Here is a 22482-nt window from a genome sequence, read left to right as displayed (position 1 = left end):
TGGTTATGATATACATCATTGTAATATGTATTTCTTGCTTTATGTTTTTTGCTAAGGCCTTATTACTTGCTATTTATTTTATATTTATTTTAGACTATGGAAATGATGTTAGACAAAAAGCAAATTCAAGTGATTTTCTTTCTTTCTTTTTTCTTACGTCCCTATAGATGAATTGAGTGATTTTCTTATTCAAGTTCAAAATGGGTCATAAAGCAATGGAGCAATATCAACAAGGCATCTGGCCCAGGAACTGCTAACGAACGTACAATGCAGTGGTGGTTCAGGAAGTTTTGCAAAGGAGACGAGAGCCTTGAAGATGAGGAGCGCAGTGTCTGCCCACTGGAAGTTGAGAACAACCAAGTGAGAGCAATCATCGAAGCTGATCCTCTCATGACGATACGAGAAGCTGCCGGAGAACTAACGTTAACCATTCTACCTTCAGCATTTGAAGCGAATTGGAAAGGTGAAAAAGCTTAATAAGTGAGTGCCTCACAAGCTGACCAAAAATAAAAAAAATCATTGTTTTGAAGTTTCATCTTCTTTTATTGTGCACAACAACAACAAACCATCTCTTGATCAGATTGTGACATGCAATGAAAAGTGGATTTTATAAAACCGGTGACGACCAGCTAGTGGTTGGACTGAGAAGAAGCTCCTAAGCTGCCCAAAGCCAAACTTGCACCAAAAAAAGGTCATGGTCACTGTTTGGGGTCTGCTGCCAGTCTAATCCACTACGGCTTTCTGAATCTTGGCAAAACCATTCCAGCTGAGAAGTATGCTACCAAATTGATAAGATGCACCGAAAACACCTGTAGCTGGCATTAGTCAACAGAAAAGGCCCAATTTTTCTCTCCGACAACACTCGATCACACATTGTACAACCAACGCTTCAAAAGTTGAAGGAATTGGGTGGGCTACAAAGTTTTGCCTCATCCGCCACATTCACCTGACCTCTCGCCAACCGACTGCCACTTTTCAAGCACCTAGACAACTTTTTGCAGGGAAAACACTTCCACAAGCAGCAAGATGCAGAAAATACTTTCCAAGAGCTCGTCAAATCCCGAAGCATGGGTTTTTATACTACAGAAATAAATAATTTCTTGTTGGCAAAAATGTGTTGATTGTAATGGTTCCTATTTTGATTAATAAAGATGTCTTTGAACCTAGTTATAATGATTTAAAATTCATGGTCCAAAACCGCAACTACTTTTGCACCAACATAATAGCATATCTATCCAAGTGATAACATTTTCACAAGGTTTTTCCCCTCTTGCAAACAGTTTAAATAAAAAGTACCATTCTGGATAGAACAAGTACATATTTCTCAAGATCCCATTCTCCTCTCTTCTAAACCTCAGCTTCTCCCAGGGGCCACCCGGGCACACGCCAAATGAGAGTTCCTTAAAATCAAAGTGTGAACATTTAGCGCGTGGCCCAGTGGAAGCCCATTGCAGGGCACTGAGAGACTGGGCAGGGGGGTTTAGCATGTCTGGATTAGAGGCAGAAAGGGTTTCTCAATCCCAGAAAGGACCAATGTGCTTGAGTTCCAGGTACACAATTTTAGCCCAGGCTCGTGCCTCGGGACAGACCGGGAGCCGCAGGCAGGTCCACTCAGGTGTGCCCCACTGCTGCCTTGCTCCTCGTTCCTGCCCCCACCCTGGCCAGCCACTCCCTGGAAGGTGCACCGAAGGCACAGCTGACGGCAGAGCTGCCGATGCCATGCACCCAGCCTGCAGCAACCGAGTCTCCCAAACAGCATTGCTAAGATGTGATCACATGGGCACAGTTCGCCCAAGCGGTGAGATTTGAACATACTTGGTTCGCTGCTACGCATCCCTCAGGTATAAACGGCACGCAGTTCTACACCTTTCTCCTGGCTTCCCAGCTGAATGCAGGGAGGGTGAAACAAAATTCCAAACTATCACTTTACACACAGCGCCACTGTTTCAGGGTGAACAACTACAGCCTGGTTTAGGCCCTCTCTATGTTCCTCTTCATGACAGACAGCAACTCCTGCGCCAGCAAATGTCCACAGGAAAGATTATTTATGGCTTTGTTTCATGATTAAAATTGGGAAAATTCATCAAAATATAGCTTTCAGTGATTAGAGTCAAACCCAGAAAAGTGGAAATAATAATAAAACACAGACCACATGGAGCCAGAGTGTGTGGGAAACACTTCGGGTACATGATCTCATTCTTCCTTTCAACAACTGACGAGATAGCTGTTTGCTCATTTCACTGGCGTGGAAACTGAGGCGAAGGAAGTCAAATTAACTTGTAAATAGATTAGCAAGCAACAGCGTCCAGGGCTGTTAGATGGCAGGGCGACCTGGCTCTCTCACTGTCTTGAGCAACCTTGGGCGAGTCGTTTATCTGATCCTCAGCGTTGCCATTTATCAAATGAAGACAGTAATGCCTGCCCGACAGTGCTCCTGCAATGAGTACCTGAGAATATCCGTGAACAGGCACCCCGAGCAGAGCCTGCAGATCATACAGCCCGCACACTCTTTTCTTTCCCCCTCCAGTCGTCTTCTTCCTCTTCCTCCTCCTCCCCACTTGAGTCACAGTAAGAGGAAAGAGCGCACAGTTGGATTAAGGGCAGAACTGCATGTGACAGTGGTAATCTTTTTCCTGCCAGTACTCTCTGCGGAGAGGAGCCTTGAAAGGGGAAGCCCGGGAGAGAAGGCAGAAGTCCCTGTCCCTGGCGTGAGGCGGGGGATCAGAGCAGACCTGTGCAGGGAGCGTGGGAGGAGCACAGGGAGGACTGCAGCTTCGGGGGGAAGAGGACCCGAAATGAGCAGATCATGACGACACCACCTGGGGAAAGTTCTTTTTACACAGTCGCAAAGATGTTCCCACAGACGATTTATTCATTACAAAAGGGAATAAAAATGTTGGAAGATTTGAAAGATAAAAAGGAAAAAAAAAATTAAAAAAAAAAAAAAAAAAAAAGGGAATAAAAAGTCATCATAGAGAAACCAGTGGGCCACCTTAAACAAAACAAAACAGAACATCAGAGAACGGGACCAGTCACCACGATGCCTCCCGACAGGTGGGCTGCAAGACAGCACAGCCCAGGCAGCCAGACACAGTTAGTAAACAGGGCACAGCCTGGTCAAGTCCTGACGAACATCAGAAAAACCAAACTGCGGCACACTCTACAAAACAACTGACCTGTGTTCTACAAAATGTCAGTGGCATGAAAGATGAAGCCAAGGGACTGTTCCAGATTAAAGGAGACTAAAGTCAGGTCAACTAAGGTCAAATTTGTGATGCCAGGTTGGGGGAAAATAGCCATAAGGACATTATTGGAACAACTGAGGAAATGCAAATATTGACTCTGTATTAGATAACATTATGTATCAATGTTAAATTTCCTGCATGTCACCATTGTACTTAGTAAGATAACAGCCCTGCTTGGAGAAGGCACATGCTTGAGTATTGAGGGTGAACAGTCATCACATCTGCAACTTACTCTCAAGTGGTTTAACAACAACATGTATGTGTGTGTATATATACGCAAAGCAAAATATTAACAACTGCTGCATCTCATTAAAGGGTATACAATGTTCATTATGCCATTCTTGCAACTATTGTGTGGATTTGAAAAAAAAAATTGAGAATATAAATATCTTGAGAGGAAAAAAAGAAGACAAGTCATTTTTAAAAAGCAAGCATGGAGGGGCAGAGCAAGATGGCAGACGAGAAACATGGCCAGACAGTGTCTCTGCAGAAAAGACGGATTCTAGGAGAAATTAGAAGAAAGAAGCAAGCAGAAGAGCATACATCAGAGGAGAGTCAGAAGGAGGGGTACCTGAGACCACGGGAGAGTCCACAGGAGGAGGCTGTGGAGGAGAACTGGAAGAAGAGACCTCCCAAGAAGCTTGGAGACCAGTGGCAAAGATAGGTGAAACAGTTAACTTCCCCCTCCCTTGCATCTTGGACTGCTGGTGGGCTCCCCAGTGGGAAGAGAGACCTGCGGACACCAGCCCAGAGACGGCCTAATAATCAGGGAAATGAAAATCAAATACACAATGAGATATCACTTATCTCCAGGAAGAATGGCCTTTATCAAAAAGTCCCCAAATAATAAATGTTGGCATGGACGTAGAGAGAGAGGAACACTCCTACACTGCTGGTGGGACTGCAAACTAGTTCAACCTCTGTGGAAAGCAACATGGAGATACCTTAAAGCGATACAAGTAGATCTACCATTTGATCCACCAATTCCACTACTGGGCATCTACCCAAAAGATCAAATGACACTCTACAAAAAGAACACCTGCACTCGAATGTTTATAGCAGCACAGTTCACAGTCGCAAAGGTGTGGAAACAACCCAGGTGCCCATCAATACATGAGTGGATTAATAAAATGTGGTATATGTATACCATGGAGTACTATTCAGCTTTAAGAAACAATGGTGATATAGCACCTCTTCTATTTTCCTGGGTAGAGCTGGAACCCATTCTACTAAGTGAAGTATCTCAAGAATGGAAAAACAAGCACCACATGTACTCACCAGCAAATTGGTATTAACGGATCAACACTTAAGCGGACATATAGGAATAACATTTATCGGGTGTCGGGCGGGTGGGAGGGAGAAGGGGGGCAAGGGCAATATACCTAACCTTAAGATTTGTACCCCCATAATATGCTGAAATAAAAATAAAATAAATAAATAAAAAATAAAAAACAAGCATGTAACAGGTTTGCAGTTCCTCAAAAAAGTTCAACATAGACTTACTATATATGCCCTAGCAATTACCTAACCTTAAGATTTGTACCCCCATAATATGCTGAAATAAAAATAAAATAAATAAATAAAAAATAAAAAACAAGCATGTAACAGGTTTGCAGTTCCTCAAAAAAGTTCAACATAGACTTACTATATATGCCCTAGCAATTACACTCCTAGGTATATACCCAAGATAAATGAAAATACGTGTCCACACAATAATTTGTACATAAATACTCATAACAGCATTATTCATAACAGCCAAGAGGTAGAAACAACCAAAACATCCATCAATAAATTAGTAGATAAACAAACTGTGTTATATTCAAATGATGGAATATTACACAGCCAACTAAAAGAATGAAATTCTGATATATTCTTCAACATGAATAAACCTTGGAAACATCATGCTACGTGAAGTAAGCCAGATACAGAAGGACAAATATTGTATGATTCCACTTACATGAGGTACCTAGATTAGCCAAATTCATAGAGGCAAAAAGTAGAATGGAGGTTGCCAGGGGCTGAGGGTTGGGGCAGGGGGAGTTACTGTTTAATGGGTGCATTGTTTCCTTTTAGGGTGATTAAAACATTTTGGAACTAGACAGAGGTAGTGGTTGCACAACATTGTGAATGTATTAAATGCTACTGAATTTTTCCCTTTAAAATGATTAATTTTCTGTCATGTGAATTTCATATTAATTTAAAAAAAGAGCAGACAGAGAAATGAGGAGGACGATGTTGTGACTTAGACAACAGAGTGCACAGGAAAAGACAACATCCGAAGTGAGCACTCACACCCATGAATCTGCCAACCGGGATAAAAACAGACTGCCTGGTGTGCGCTGCCAACTGGCCCCGAAATGTGCCAACCGGGGCGGAGACCGTGAGGCGGTGTAACACGGCTAACTGAAGTCTGCAAATACGTTCACAGGGACTCACAGTACAGGAAGAATTAATTACAGGTTCGGTCAGTGCTAGCCGTATTTAAAAGTCACCAGAGAGGTGCCAACAGGACAGAGTGGGCAAGGCCATGATCCCAGGCACCGAGGTTTGGGAAGGAAAACCTCTCCCTCGGATCCCCGGATGAGGAGGTGTCGCGCCTGCATGGCTGCAGAGAGGCGTTCGTCTTCTGCTCGGCCGGGCTGGGACTTGGTAAAAGCCGTCCGCCCCCTGTTCAGAAATCACATTCGCATTCAGCCAACAGAGCTGGCACAGAGAAAGTGACCCAGCTAGATACGGATGCCCCGGCACGCTGCCCTTCCAGAAGCAACTGCATTTTCAATGAGAACCTAAAAGAGATTGTTACGCTGGTTTGTTTTTTTTTAATTGTTTTTTTGTCTTTAATTCTTAGAACAAAAGAAATTCACATTTACTATAAAAACTTTTTAAAAATCCACATGGTTTCTGGTATGCAAAGAGAAAACGAAAAAGAAATAAATTATATAAAAAAGAAAGAAAAAAAGACTTTTTAAGAGACAGGTGGGCGGAGGATGCCCGGGGGGAAGGACTGCCGTAACTCGGGCATGCCTCTCGTCAGCCTGCAAAGGCGTTACTTAATTTTAAGAACTGAGTCGCTGATGATGGGACTTTGAGCATCTTTAGAAACTTTCTTGGTGACCCTCAAACTATAATAAATGTGATGCTTTCTATGGAGCCAGTGTGTCCCATCCCCAAGAGCACCTGTCCTGAGACAGAAGCATGCTTCTCGCACTTAACATGTTATCCGGAGAATCCACCAACGAGAGGCGTGAAGGAGTACACAGAAGGATCAAGGTAAGTCCCCATTGCTCCCTTCCTCACCAACATTTAGAGAATTACTAAGTCACAAGGGAGAGCAAGAGCCGAAGCAAACAGATTTGGCAGGCCAGTTCCAGCCCCAGGTGGACAGGGGAAGACAACAGAAATGATGCGTTTGATGCAATTCAGCATCTGGCTCAGAAGCTGGTAGAAATGGGCTTGAGCCCTCCCTTCTCCAGGTGTCTTTCCGGAGAGGACACTGGCCCCGGGGCCACACACTTACCCATCCAGACTTCCCCAAACTGTCCAGCGCCAAGCCTTTTCACCAACTTGATGGACTCCCGGGGGATCTCCCAGGCATCTTTATCCCACGGCTTTTGCGGCTTGGGACTAATACATACTTTCTCCAGTCTCCTGCACAAGCCATCTGACTGCTCTGATTTGGAGGGGAAAAGAAAGGTTAAGAAATGCAACACTGTATTTTACCACTATCTATAAAGAAAAGTTTGGATTGTTAGTCTTATAATATCCAACCTGCCACAGTCTATAAATCTAAAATGTTTATGGGGAGTATCCTTCACATTAATTGTGACTTTTGAAATTCTTATAAGACAAGACAATTTGAAACGTACTTGATTTTACTCATTAGCGTTGCTGACATATAAAAGCAAAACAAACAAAGCCAACAAATAATAGATACCTAAAGGCTGACAGGTCGTCCTACTTAATAAAACATGATTTCAAATTACTGAGCCCACATAAGCTCCACAGGGCACCCTGGTGGGGACTTGGTCGTGTTACCATCGAACTCCCAGCCCCAGAACAGGCCAGAGCACGGCAGGGCTCAACCCATGCGCCAGATGCACAGATGAATGGGGAGGGCAGAGACAGGGTGGAGGCCATAAAAATCGGAGGCACCTTGTTCTCTCCATACTTTGGGACCTAAGCAAACCCACAACGGGCTTTCCCTTCCAGCAGGTTCTGGAAAAGAGCAGAAGCAACAACTACTGCACCTGACTTCAGTCACACAGGGAAGGCACCCACAGGTCCAGGCTCCAAAGGGCTTGACCGTGGCACTAGAGATGGAGGAACACTGACTTGCCACTTTAAAATATTTTGGTGGTGCTAGGGGCTGTTATTTCTATTTTCTTTCACCAAGAGTACATGTTCCTTTAACACATAGACACACAAACACACAGATCTGTGAATCTGCATTCCTCTTCCAGATATTTGGATGTCTTGTAAAAGTAGGCACATGCAAAAATAATATTTATTTTTCTGTTGGTAATTTTACAATATTGAATGTCAAATAGCACAGACCAGGTGTGAAGGACTGCGATAATTATTCACAAAGACCAAATCTTCTTTTGCACGTTTAACCACAGATTAATTTAGAATCAGTTATAGAATGTGATCTGCCAACTTTATCCAAAAGAAATATGATGCATAAAAGGTTTTAATATAAAAATAATACTTGACACCTTACATGTACCATAACAAACCTATTCTGTCTAGTACAACCTTCAGTTGTTACTTACTTTGGTAATGCTTAATCATGTCACTGATACAGGGAAAAGTGATTCGTGGAGAGATGTAATAACCCCCATTGTCCAGACTTCGAATTTTGTAGTGCTTAATAACATCACCATGCACCGGGTCATAATCTCTGACGGACAAAGAGAAGCTTCCTGTTGGGGAAAGAGTATAAGTAAGGTATATGTTTATATTTGACAAATAATATCTGCATTAGACAACAATGCAGTACACATTTCATCATAAAAATATGCAAAATATAGGTTATGTATATAATGCATAATTTTTAAAGTCCTATAAAAATCCTACTTGACAAATGAAACAAATGAAACATTTTGTTTGCTGAGTACCTTACCAACGTGCCATTTTCTTTCTTTATGATAGTTTTTTAAATTATTATTTTGCTGAATTAAAAAGTTACTTTAATTTTCTTTCTCTTTAAATTTCAGGATTTATTCTAAATAGTTACACAAGAAGCTCAGCAAATGTAAAGAACGGTAAGAACTGGCCACATTTACGCCTGCTTTCTATGTTACTTTTAGAAGCAAAACTTATCATTTGAGTTTATTTGTTATCAAACTATAAAACTTTTACTGCCAGAGTATACTATATCCTTCTCTTTTTTTATGAGTAATTCTATAACTGTTTCTAAAAATGATTTTCCAAACAGTGTTTTATAGAGGCCTTAAGCCACTTTCTACCTTTTAATGTTTCGCTTTCTCTGATGAGAAAAGCCCCCGCGCTGTTCCCTGGTGCCAGAAGCTGCCTTTCTGCGTCCTTCCTGGTTATGTCCTTGAAAAACCACCTGTGAGGACATTGCAACATTCCATGACTGTCATGTTCCAGAGCAAGAGAAACACGAAGAACATCAACAAGAAATCCAGCGAAGCAGACAAAACATCAAAGACGACAACACGTAAGGGCTCACTCTTCTGTCTCTAAGGTGTTGGCTTTGGCCACGTAGTTGCTGGGGATGAAGCCTTCTCTCCTTGTTGAAAGGGACTTAGCTTTCCACCATTCTCCATGCCTGGAACAGAAACACACGGCAAAAAGAAGCTAAAAGAATGAGCATAGTGGTGCCCACCTGTAGTTCTAGCTACTGGGGAGGCTGAGGCAGGAGGATCACCTGAGCTTAGGCATTGGAGGCTGCAGTGAGCTATGATTGTGCCACTGTACTCCAGCCTGGGTGACAGAGTGAGACCCCATCTCTAAAAATAAAAATGAAGCTAAAAATATCACATGTGCCCCATAAATATGTACAAATATTACATATCAATAAAAAATTAAAAGTAAATTTAAAATAACATAGTCAACAATTCCCCCTCTAGACACATACCCAAGAGAAATGAAAACATATGTCCACACAAAAACTTGTATGTGAATGTTCAAAGCAGCATTATCTGTAAAAGCCAAAACGTAGAAACAACCCAAATGTCTACCAACTAACGAAGAATAGGCCAAATCTGGCATATTCATTCGATGGAGTATTACTCAGCAGTAAAAGGAACAAAGTGTTGATCCACTACAACACGTATGAGCCTTAAAGCACTATGCTAAGCGAAAGAAGCCAGTCACAAAGGACCACTGTATAATTCCATTTAGATGAAATGTCCAGAATAGGCCCATTTTAAGAGATAAAGAGTAGATTGGGGGGTCTCAAAGGGCTAGAGAGAATGGTGGGGGTGCGGTAATGGCTAAGGGGTGCCAGGGTTCTTTTGGGGATGTTAAAAATGTTTTAAAATGGTTCATGGTGATGGTTGCACAGTTCTGAGAATATACTAAAACTGAATTGCATGCTCTAAATTGGTGAACTGTATGGTACTGTGAATTCTTAATAAAGCTATTAATATTAAAAAGAGAGAAAGAGAAAATGCTATTAAGAGAGCACTTTGAATGTTCACGACACAAAGAAATAATAAATGTGCAAGGTGATGAATATGTTCATTATCCTGATTTGATCATTACACATTGTATAAATGTATCAAAATATCACTCTGTATCCCATAGTATATACAATTATGAAGTGTCAACTAACAATAAAAGAGGAAAAAAAGTGCTTACATCCAAGACTCAAGAGCTACAATACCAATTCTTTTAAGGCTATTTGTTTGGGCAGTGATGAGGTAAGGTGGGGAGCATCCCTGGAACCCCAGAATACGGCAGGAAAATTCACTCCTTTCAATGGAATAAAAATATGTAATATGTTTAGAGACTGAAGTGAAGGACAACAGGCGTACAGCTAAAGTGTGGGTCCTGCCAAACACGAGCTGGTAACAATGGCTCCCACCTTGCAGAAGCAAAACCTCTGTTGTCTTCCCCCAGGATAGCTAAGAAAGGCTTTAGGGTTCTTAGAGAAATGGGGGTCAAGGGAGCAATGGGTGGTTGTTCATGTGTCATCAACTCCTTGGTTGAAACATTTAGTTGCCATAGAGATGGAAGCCATGGAAAAAAAGAGAGAGAAAACCATACAAGAGTTCCCAGCAGGTAAGTTACCACCACGCTCATGCTCCCAGCCAGGAGGTGGCCATGGAGCCTCAGAAGGGGCGGGGGAGCTGGTGAAGGGGGAGAAACGGGTCCCTTAACAGTGTGAGCCTTCAACCGTGTTCCTCCTCGAATTCCACACGCAGACGGGCTCCCTGTCTGCAAGACATGAAGGACAACTGCAAGTAACACTAAACGATGCCTGCTCTATGCCTGTGCTGTACTTACACACACATGCACACACGTGCCGTGTTCACATCAACCCCACGATACAGGCACTGTCGTTTCCGGTTTGTAAGTGAAGAAACAAGATACAGAGTTTAAGTGACGTGTTGAGTCATGCAACGATCCAGTGGCAGGGCCAGGATTAAGCTAGACCCACACTCAACCTATGAGCATCACTGTGGTCTCTCAACGGCGGAACACCTTAGCCTTCGTTGGGGGTCTCCCTCCTCTAACCCTATGTGGCAGATCATGATGACGCTCCTGCAAGATTAGTAGGAAAAGCAAGCTAGAATTAAAATGTTGGGAGTCCCTTATTCTTAGTACTGTCCTTCCTGTCCTGCAGACTCACACTGCCTGTGAGTTGGCATTGGGGATCGAGGAAATGACGACGCCCATCATGGAAATGACGACGCCCATCATGGAAATGACGACGCCCATCATGGAAATGACGACGTCCAAGGCAGCTGCTGAGTACAGGTGCTTCCAACACGGCTGCTCTAGGACAGTAGCCACAGAAACCAAACTGGGCCCATAAACCCAGTATAAATCTAAGTAATATAATGAAATAAAAATGGCATTGTAAATAGCATGCAGATGCCACACAGACTCAAACTTCTTACGGTGGCACGGCTGGAGAAAGAAACTGGGGAGGGGTAGAGAAAAACTGCGGAGTAGGGGTGGCCTCCTGGCTCCTCGCTCCCAGAGCGGAAAATGAAGAAAGTGCACAACCACACGCCAGCTATCAGCACTTCCACAGGACCAGCAAGCCTGCAGACATTCACTGGGAAACGGAGGGATAAGACAATGTACAGCTGAAATCAAAGGTGAATGGATATTCTTCCGCAAAACCGGGGGAATCAGAAATATACAACAGGGAGGGAGGGGGGCGCCGAGAGAAGCCCCCTCCTACTCCGAGCTCCACACCCACATAGGACTGGAAGTGCCGGAAGTTGGTGGGAAGTGGTAGCGTGGGACAAAGCAGTGTGGAGAGGAGACTAGAGCAGGAAACATTTTGAAATCTCCTTAGCTGCAGCTGAGGCAGTCTCGGGTGGGGGAGGGTCCGACCCAGCAGTGGCTCCCCCGCTGGCAGGAAGGAGAGCCCACTGCGACATCTCGCTGTAGGTCACTTCCAGGTCCAGGGTGAGGGGAGTATACAGGAAAGGAGGCTTTGACCTTGGAGATAGTCGAGGTTTTTGCTGGAGCTGAGCAGTCAGACAGCGCAAAGCTAGGTTCCTTGATCCCTTGGGACTTCCCGAGTTAGAGGAAGTCCCTCTGAGCCTCCAACACTGCTCCCATCCCCCCATCCCTGCGGTTTGACTTGGGCTTGGTGTTTGGAACGGGGTGGGGAGGGAGTGGTGACGGGCACTGCTGCCCTGCAGTCCGATATTGGACAGTCCGGTCTCTTGCTACACAGGCCACCTGTGCTCTGCACCCAGACAGCAAGGCTGAGCTGTGAAGGAGCCTGCTTTTCCAGATAGAGCCTAGAGAGACATTTTCACCCACACCCCTGTGACTTGGGGCTGGGTGCTTCACTAAAGGCTCCAACTCTGCCTTGGGACAGAGCTGAGAAAGAGATTCTTCCCATTCCTGCCTCTTATCTCCAATCCCATATTTCAAGAGACAGTAGGTAGAGAGTGGCTGTTGTGGCTGCCCCACCCGTCTGATCTTAGACGGTCTCTCGCTGCACAAGCCACCCCGCGCTCTGTGTGCAGAGAGCAGAGCCCACCTGGACAGAGTGGAGCTGCGAAGGAGGCGGCTTTTCCAGACATAACTAGAAGAGACATTATCACCCACACCCTCCTGCGACTTGGGACTGGGCGCCTTGTGCCAAAGGTTCTAACTCTGCCTTGGGGCGGAGCTGAGAAAGAGGCTGTTCCCATTCCTGCAGTTTATGATGAACTCAGTGTTTAAAGGGGTAGAAAGCGGAGAGTGGCGGTTTGCGTGGCTGCATCGCCAGATTGATCTTGACCAGTCTCTCACCACATTAGCCGCCTGCACTCTGTGTTCAGAGAGCAGAGCTGGTCTTGGCAAGGTGAAGTAGCGAAGGAGACTACTTTTCCAGATATAACCTGGGGTGACACCAACATCCACACTCTCCTACGACTTGGGTCCGGTTGCTTCACACTATAGGGTCTTACTCCGCCTCTGGACAGTGTTGAAAAAGAGGCTATTCAACCCGATATCCGGGTTGCAAGACTGTCACCTCTGCTTCATTTCCACCTTCCCACTGGTGCTGGCCACAGAAAGGCGGTTCTAACAGCCAATCAGGACAGACTATCAAACTGAGTCCCCTCTCTACTTCTTTACTGTGGCCTATTAGCTGGTGCCTACAGCCAAAGGGGAAGCTCCATTCCAGGAAATACAGAGGGGTGAGGGAATCTGTTGACTGGGCTGAGATTTGATGGGGCTGAAGAATACCCTGAGCAGCGACCAACCCACCAGGATTCCATGTGGAAGGAACTGACTTCATCCCGGCAGGAGATAACCCACATGGCAGGTCTCTGTTTGGTTTGGGACTCTCAGAGGCCTCAGGAAAAAAAAAGACAGAGTAATCTCAGAGCCTATCATACTTGACCTCCATCAACTGACACCAACTTACATGCTACTGATGGATTAAACTGACAGAGGAAGAATTTCAAATGTGGATTGTCAGAAAACTGAACAGAATTGAAGAGAAAATAGAATCACAACATAGAGAAAACACAAGAACAATCCAGGAAATGAATGAAAAATTCTGCAAAGAAATTGAAATTATACAGAAGAACCAATCAAAAATTTTGGTAATGAAGGAAACAATCAAGGATCTCCATAATATAGTAGAAAGCATTAAGAGCAGGATGGACCATGCAGAGGAAAGAATCTCAGACCTCAAAGATTATGCCTATGCCCTAAACAAATCAGAGGAAGAAAGGGATCACAGAAATAAGAGATAAGACCAAAGCTTATAAGAAGTGTGGGATTACATAAAAAAGCCGAATCTCAGGGTGATTGGGATTCCTGATGGGGGGCAGGGGAGAGGAACAATCTCAAGGGATGGAAAATTTATTTCACGGAATACTCAAGGAAAATATGCCAGGCCTGGCCAGAAATCTTGATATCCAAATACAAAAAGCTCACAACACTCCTGGGAGACTCAACATGAAAAGGCAATCACCTCGTCACATGGTCATTAGGTTGACCAAACTAAATCTGAAAGAAGCAATACTCCATTCAGCTAGGCAAAAACAACAATTATCCTATAAAGGAAAACCTATCAGACTAACAGCAGACTTCTCATCTGAAACCTTACAAGCCAGGAGGGATTGGGCTCCTATCCTTAACCTCCTATAACAGAACAAAGCCCAACCTAGAATTCTTTATCCGGCAAAATTAAGTTTCATCTATGAGGGAGAAATAAAGTCCTTCTCAGACAAGCAATCACTGAAGGAATTTGAAAAGTCTAGACCAGTCCTACAGGAAAGTTCTCAGACCCGCATTTCTAACTGAACAGGGCAATAGACACTCCTCAAAGTAAAATTATCAAAGAATTAAAGTTTAGACCTCAAACTACATGATGGCTCAGGGAGTAAGACAAAGCAACAATATGAATGGTAATCTTCCCCAAAATTTCAATCCTCTAAATAAATGTAAATGGCTTAAACTGCCCTCTGAAGAGACATAGACTGGCAGAGTGGATAAAACCCCACAAGCCTAGTATCTGCTGTCTCCAGGAAACACATCTAACCCACAAAGATGCCTTCCAGCTGAAGGTCAAGGGATGGAAAACTATCATCCAGTCAAATGGAAGTCAAAAGAAAGCTGGGGTAGCTATACTATTTGCAGATAGCATAAGCTTTAAAATAACAAAAGTAAAAAAGGATAAAGATGGCCATTTTATAATGGTGAAAGGGAAGATCCAACAAAAAGATTTAACAACTCTTAATATCTATGCACCCAATACAGGAGCACCCAATACAATTACATAAAGCAAACCTTATCTAATCTAAATACCATGTTACACAACACTGCCATAGTTGCAGGACACTTCAACACTCCACTGAATGATCTGGATAGATCTTCCAAACAGAAAATAAGCAAAGAAATAATGGACCTGAACAGAGCCCTAGATCAAAAATGTCTGACAGATCTCTATAGAACATTCCATCCAAATAAAGTTGAATTTATATTCTTCTCAGCAGCCCATGGATCCTTCTCCAAAATTGATCATATCCTAGGCCACAAATCAGATCTCAAAAATTCAAGAAAATAGAGATTATACCTTGTATCTTTTCTGACCATAGTGGTATAAAATTACAGTTCAATTCCTATAGTAGCACTCAACACCTCACAAAATCATGGAAACTAAACAATCTATTATTGAAAAATTACTGGGTCAAGGAAGAAATTCAGAGGGAAATCAAGAGTTTCTTCAAACAAAATGATAACGGTGATACTTGTTACCAAAACCTGTGGGATATAGCAAAAGCTTACCTGAGAGGAAAACTAATAGCAATCAACACTCACATCCAAAAAACAGAAAGCTTAGATGCTAACAACCTAATCAATAGGCTCAAAGAATTGGAAAAAGAAGAGCAAACAATTTTCAATCCTAATAGAAGAAAAGAAATAACGAAGATCAAAGCAGAACTTAAAGAAAGGGAGAACAAGAAAACTATACTAAAGATCATCAAAAGCAGAAGGTGGTTTTTTGAAAAGATAAACAAAATTGATGGCCCTCTTGCTAGATTGACAAGGACTCAAAGGGAAAGGACTCTAATAAACTCAATAAGAAATGAAAAAGGAGAGATCACAACAGACACCACAGAAATACAAAACATTATATTTTACTACTATAAAAAAAACTATATGCCCAAAACTACAGAATGAAGATAAAATGGACAAATTCCTGGATTCATACAACTTCCCTAAGTTCACCCAAGAGGTAACAGAATTCCTAAATAGACCAATCTCAAGCTCAGAAACTGAAGCAGTAATAAAATCCTCCCCAAACAGAAAAGTCCTGGGCCAGATGGCTACACTTGAGAGTTCTACCAAACATACAAAGATGAACTCATACCTATACTACAGAAACTATTCCACACCATTGAGAAGGATGGTATCCTTCCTGACTCATTCTACGAAGCCAATATCACCTTGATACCACAGCCAGGAAAGGTCTCAATGAAAAACGAAAATTACAGACTGATATCCCTCAGGAATATACATGCAAAAATACTAAATAAAATTTTAACAAATAGAATTCAGTAGCACATCAAAAAAATAATTCACCATGACCAAGTGGGCTTTATTCCACGGATGCAAGGCTGGTTCAAGATACGCAAGTCTATAAATGCAATTCACTTCATAAATAAAATCAAGAACAAAGACCTGTCAATAGATGTAGAAAAAGCATTTGACAAAGTCCAACACATCTTTATGATAAAAATTCTTAACAAAATAGGCATAGATGGCTCATACCTTAAACTTATCAAATCCATGTATGACAAACCCACTGCTAATATCATTCTAAATGGGGAAAAATTAAAAGCATTCCCTCTTCGAACCGGAACTAGACAAGGATGCCCACTATCTCCTCTTTTATTCAACATGGTGCTCGAAGTCCTAGCTATAGCAATCAGGCAAAAGAGGGGTATTAAGGGCATTTAACTGGGGGCAGATGACATCAAACTCTCGCTCTTCGCCAATGATATGATAGTATACCTAGAAAACTCCATGGACTCCTAGATTTAATAAATGAATTTGGTAAAGTTTCAGGTTATAAAATCAATACACACAAATCATAAGCATTCATATATGCCAAGAACCATCAAGCAGAAACTCAAATAAAAAACGTAATACCCTTTACTATAGCCCCAAAGAAAATTAAATATCTAGGAGTATACTTAACAAAAGACACAAAAGATTTACACAAGGAGAACTATGAAACACTAAAAAAAGAAATTGCTGATGATTTAAACAGATGGAAAAATCTACCTTGATCATGGATTGATTGAATCAATATTGTTAAAATGTCAATATTACCTAATGTGATCTACAGAATTAATGCAAACACCATCAAAATACCACCAGCATTCTTTACAGAACTAGAAAAAATAATTCTTCACTTTGTATGGAACCAGAATAAATCTCCTATAGCCAAAGCAATCTTAAGTAAAAGGAACAAACTGGGAGGCATCAGTCTTCCTGACTTCAAGCTGTGCTATAAACCAATAATAGTTAAATCATCCTGGTACTGGCACAAGAACAGAAGCATTGATAACTGGAATAGATCTGAGATACCAGAGATGAAACCTTCAGTATATGGTAACCTAATCTTTGATAAAGCAGACAAAAATATACAATGGAGAAAAGAATCCCTCTTCAATAAATGGTGCTGGGAAAACTGGTTAGCTACATGCAGAAGACTGAACCAGGATCCCTACCTTTCACCTCTCACAAAAATTCACTCAAGATGGATAACAGACTTAAACCTAAGGCATGAAACCTTAAGAATCCTAGAATATTATGTTGGGAAAACTCTATCAGACATTGGTCTAGGCAAAGAATTTTTGAGGGAGACCCCCAAGTCAATAGCCACAGCAAACAAAAATAAACAAATAGGTATGATCAAATTAAAAAGTTTCTGCACAGCCAAGGAAACTATCATCAGAGCAAATAGACAACCCACAGAATGGGAGAAAATATTTGCTCTCTACACTTCTGAGAAAGGTCTAATAACAAGAATCTATCTAGAACTTAAAAGAATTAACAAGAACAAAATCAAACAACCCCATCAAGAAATGGGCAATGGAAATGAACAGAAACTTCTTCAAAGAAGACAGAATAATGGACTGCAAACATATAAAAAAAATGCTCAACATCTCTAATCATCAGAGAAATGCAAATCAAAACCACCTAACCCGAGCGAGAATGGCCCGTATCAAAAAATCCCAAAACAACAAATGCTGGCGAGGATGCAGAGAGACAGGAACACTCCTACACTGCTGGTGGGACTACAAATTAGTACAATCTTTGTAGAAAATAATTTGGAGATACCTCAAATAGTTAGAAATAGAAATATCATTCGACCCTGCAATAGCATTGCTGGGCATCTACCCAAAAGAGCATAAGACATTCTATTATAAAGACATCTGCACCCGAATGTTTATCGCAGCACCATTCACTATTGGAACGTCATGGAAACAACCCAAGTGCCCGTCAATTCAAGAGTGGATAATTAAAATTTGGTATATGCTTACAATGGAATATTACTCAATTCTAAGAAATGACAGTGAGCTAGCAGCGTTTATGCTATCCTAGATTAAGCTTAAGCCCGTTATCCAAAGTGAGGCAACACAAGACCTGGAAAATGGGCTCCACATCTACTTGCTTTCAAATTGGTACTGACTGAGTAAAACTATGGTGCTCAAAGGGTGGTAGTGTTCACCAGGGATTTGGGGGGTGGAGACCCACATCCTAGGGATATGGCAAGCATTGTGAGGGAGAAAGGAATACCTCTAACCTTTCTTAGGGAGAGGTAAAGATATACAACATAACCAAAATGTCAAAAAAGAAAAAAAACTTTAAGCCGGGCGCGGTGGCTCACGCCTGTAATCCTAGCACTCTGGGAGGCTGAGGCGGGCGGATTGCTCGAGGTCAGGAGTTCGAAACCAGCCTGAGCAAGACCCCGTCTCTACTATAAAGAGAAAGAAATTAATTGGCCAACTAATATATATATAAAATTAGCCGGGCATGGTGGCACATGCCTGTAGTCCCAGCTACTCGGGAGGCTGAGGCAGGAGGATTGCTTGAGCCCAGGAATTGGAGGTTGCTGTGAGCTAGGCTGACGCCATGGCACTCACTCTAGCCTGGTCAACAAGCGAGACTCTGTCTAAAAAAAAAAAAAAAGAAAAAAAACTTTTATGGGGTGGTGGGCAGGTGGGGGGGAGGGGAAGGGAGTATGCTTACATAATGGGTGTGGTGTGCACCACCTGGGGGCTGGACACACTTAAAGCTCTCGCATGGGGGGGAGGGGTGGCAGGGGCAATATATGTAACCCTAACAATATCTGTACCCCCATAATATAATGAAATAAAAGGAAGAAAAAAAAGAAACTGGGGTCTGTCTTCAAAGCTGCACCTCTCCCCCAAGAGTGCTCCCCCCCAACAGTTAGCCTTAAAAGGAAACTTCCTGGGCCCTACTCCTCCCCCTGCCCAAGCAGAGTACTCCAAGCAGGCTCAGAGGCTCCCGCCCCCCACGAGCAGGGGCTGGCCGAGGTACCAGAGGCAAAACAAGGGGACAGCACAGGACCCAGCGGCCCAAGGAAAGGAGCAGCCACAGCCTGCTTGGGACTACTTACTCCTCCAGGACTTTCATCTTTTCTCCCTTCCTGAAAGACAGGTCGTCCGGGTGGATGCCATCGTAGGGGTACAGGGCCACCACAATGTCTCCTTGCTCCTCTGGGTCTAAACAGGAAGAGCACAAGTGGTCGCCTTGAGAACCGATCAGCAGCAATGTTTTAGCAAATCCTCACGGGCCACGAAGCACGGGACGAAGCGCTGAAGAGAGGGCAGCTGGCAAGGACACGGGCTGCCTCCCTGCGGGTTCAGGTCTATAGGGAATACCCGCGGGGAGTAACCTGCTGTCTGCACTGCGTGCGGGGTTTATCATGGAAGATCATTTAAAACTACAACTGTAATTTCAACTCTGCGTTTTTAAGAAACCCACGTGCATAGCAGCGTTATTCACAATAGCCAAACTGTGGAAATAATCCAAATGTCCATCAGTGAATGAACAGATAAACAAAATCTGGTATATACTTAAAGTGGAAATATTATTCAGCCTTAAAAAGGAATGAGGTTCTGACACATGCTACAACATGGAGGAACCTTATAGAAATTGTGTTAAATAAAATAAGCCAGACACAAATGGACAAATACTGAATGATCCATATCAGGTACCTAGAGTAGACAAATTCAGAGACAAAAAGTACAGTGGTGGTTGCCAGGGGCTGGGGGAGAAGTAAAGGAGGAATTATTGTTTTATAGGTACAGAATTTCCGTTTGGGAAGATAAAAGGTTCTGGAGATGGATGTACAACATGTGGTACAACCATGTACACCATGTACAACCATGTGGTTATGGTTGTACAACAATGTGAATGTGTTTAATGCCACTGAACTGTACACTTAAAAATGGTCAAGATGGTAAATTTTATGTTATACATATTTTCCCACAATAAAAAAAATAAATAAAAATATCTAGGACAACTATTTTATAGAAGCTCTAATAGTAAAGGAAAAAATTTAAGTATGTTGCTACTAAAACATACCTTTAGTTTGAAACCTCTGTCCTGGTAAAAGCTGAGATTCTGGAACCTACAAGAGAATATTTGTTAGATAGAAAAATTTCATGTTTAGCTTTTCTTACACTCATGTTGTATATCATTTTTCTAACTGTAGCAAATGATGTTTGGATTTGCTAACTTATTAAGCTGGAGAGAACAGGAGTGCAGGCAGAAGAATCTATAGAGCTATGCCCCCACCTACAGGGCCCGTGGCGCGGCTCTTTTGTCATTTGCCTGTGGTGGCAGGAAGTGACCAAGGCTCACCCTGTCATAACTCCCCCTGATTTGGTAGCAGAACCCTAATATTACAGGGGTGGCATTTTGCCCAGCTCAGTGACTATGCTTCCAAGCTTCCCAGCCCCTGGGCAGATGGGGGAGGGGTCTCTCTACCAGCAAAATGGTTGTGTGAGGCTTTGCCAAAGGCTGTCCTCATCCCTCATCCCCTTTCTGCCTAGAAACAAGTGAAGGCTGGAGTCCCGGCGGCCATGGAAACCACCAAGAGCAGCAGGGCGACACAAGGAAGTCGCTGGGCCCTGGTGGCTTGGCAGAACTGGGACTGCCCAACTCGAGGTTTCCAAGGCTTGTTTAAAAACCTGTAGTCAGGGCTCTGTTACTGGCAGCAGAGAGCAAGTCCTAACCGACCCATGACTCTGTCATGCGGACAGATGGCATCCCCTGTCATTTTAGTTGGGAGGCAAATTACTGGGAAGGGTTTAGTGGCACTAAAGCCTCCCTCTCCCTTTTAAATCAGATTCCTTTTTCTCACAATGCCACGTGAGGCTGCCTCATAGGAAGGTGCTGTCAGCGGCCTGTGCCGCAAACCATGTGCCTGCTCTCTTTCTCTTTGATTAAAGTGATTTCACAGAATGAGACCAAAATGGTTTGCACTGAAATTTAAATTTCTGATGAAAGTCGCCCCATAAAATCTCTAATCCAGTGATAGGGGAGAGGAAAATTACTGTATCGTGGTGTCAGAAAACCCACGGTGCATGCTGCCCTTCAATACTCATTTCAAGACGTTTTATACTGATTTTTCAGTCATTTAGATTTGCATAATTAGGAGGTATGCTCTATTTTATATGATTTGAAGGAAATAATTAGAAGATGAGAAACAAACTAAATCATTCTGAAAGCAGCAAGCTGATTTTTCAAATATCAAAGAGCCCTTAGTTTATAACATTTTAATATACTTTTTAAAACACATATATGTGACTTATATTCTGTTGCTCTAGCTTGTTCCTTAAAATGGCTTTTTCTAGAGTGTTGTTGGAGTTGTGTTGAGCCGACTTGTCATCAACCCATGGCGTGCACGTTAGCACATCTGGCCGGGGCTGAGAGTGGTATTTATAGCCATGAACAAGCCGAAACTGATTGGCTCATGAAGCAAGGGTATCTGTGACCACAGGAGGCCCAAACTAAATTATTAATATTTATGGTTTACATGAGGGAATTGAAAGATTTCAAATCTGTTTACTACTACTGCTTTCTAACTTGATTTTTAATCTTCTTTCCTCTGAACAAGAGGAAAAAATGGTGGGTAACTTTGTACTATTCTCTTTTGCTTTTCTGAATAAAGAACATCTTGATTCATCATTTAGAAACAGAAAACAGGCCTGGCACAGTGGCTCAGGCCTGTAATCCTAACACTCTGGGAGGCCAAGGTGGGAGGATCGCTCAAGGTCAGAAGTTCCAGACCAGCCTGAGCAAGAGCAAGACCCCATCTCTACTAAAAGTGGAAAAAATGAGCTGGGAGTGGTGGTGTGCACCTGTAGCTTCAGCTATTCAGGAGACTGAGGCAGGAGGATCACCTGAGCCCAAGAGTCTGAGGTTGCTGTGAGCTAAGCTAATGCTACAGCATTATAGCCCGGGCAACAGAGCAAGACAGAGAAGAAAAGGGGAAAGGAAAGGGAAAAAGAAAGAGAAAAGGAAACGAAAAAGGAAAGGAAAGGAAAACAAAAATAAAAATAAAGTGGTTTTTTGGGTTTTTTTGAGACAATCTCTCGCTCTGTTGCCTGGGCTAGAGTGCCGTGGCATCAGCCTAGCTCACAGCAATCTCAAACTCCTGGGCTCAAGCGATCCTCCTGCCTCAGCCTCCTGAGTAGCTGGGATTACAGGGAAGCGCCACCATGCCCAGCTAATTTTTTATATGTATATATTTTTAGTTGTCCAGCTAATTTCTTTCTATATTTTTGGTAGAGATAGGGTCTCATTCTTGCTCAGGCTGGTCTCAAACTCCTGAGCTCAAACGATCCATTTGCCTCGGCCTCCCTGAGTGTTAGGATTACAACAACATAGGTTTTAAAGCATATAAAATCTATAGCACATGGTACCCAAAGAAAACAGATCCTTTTACAAGAACTTTGAAGTCTATAAGAAAACTATTTGTGACTCCAATTCCTCTTATTTTACTTTCTATTAATTACATTTATGTAACATATAG

At 42.7% G+C, this 22482-nt stretch overlaps 1 protein-coding gene across 2 annotated transcripts in view; it reads right to left on the bottom strand.

Annotated features, from left to right (window-relative positions):
* LYN (LYN proto-oncogene, Src family tyrosine kinase) overlaps nucleotides 1-22482 on the bottom strand; it is a 133112-nt gene that overhangs the window by 45640 nt on the left and 64990 nt on the right. For both annotated transcript variants that reach the window (XM_012774080.3, XM_012774081.3), the window contains exons 3-8: nucleotides 20028-20073; nucleotides 19057-19162; nucleotides 8941-9039; nucleotides 8714-8817; nucleotides 8018-8167; nucleotides 6763-6915 (exon numbers count right to left, since the gene is read on the bottom strand). In XM_012774080.3, the coding sequence (XP_012629534.1) occupies nucleotides 6763-6915; nucleotides 8018-8167; nucleotides 8714-8817; nucleotides 8941-9039; nucleotides 19057-19162; nucleotides 20028-20073 (658 nt within the window). The remainder of the gene's footprint in view (nucleotides 1-6762; nucleotides 6916-8017; nucleotides 8168-8713; nucleotides 8818-8940; nucleotides 9040-19056; nucleotides 19163-20027; nucleotides 20074-22482) is intronic.

This window comes from Microcebus murinus, chromosome 7, assembly GCF_040939455.1.
Source record: "Microcebus murinus isolate Inina chromosome 7, M.murinus_Inina_mat1.0, whole genome shotgun sequence".
Classification (NCBI taxonomy): Eukaryota; Metazoa; Chordata; class Mammalia; order Primates; family Cheirogaleidae; genus Microcebus; species Microcebus murinus.
This window is presented reverse-complemented; position numbering and strand designations above follow the sequence as displayed.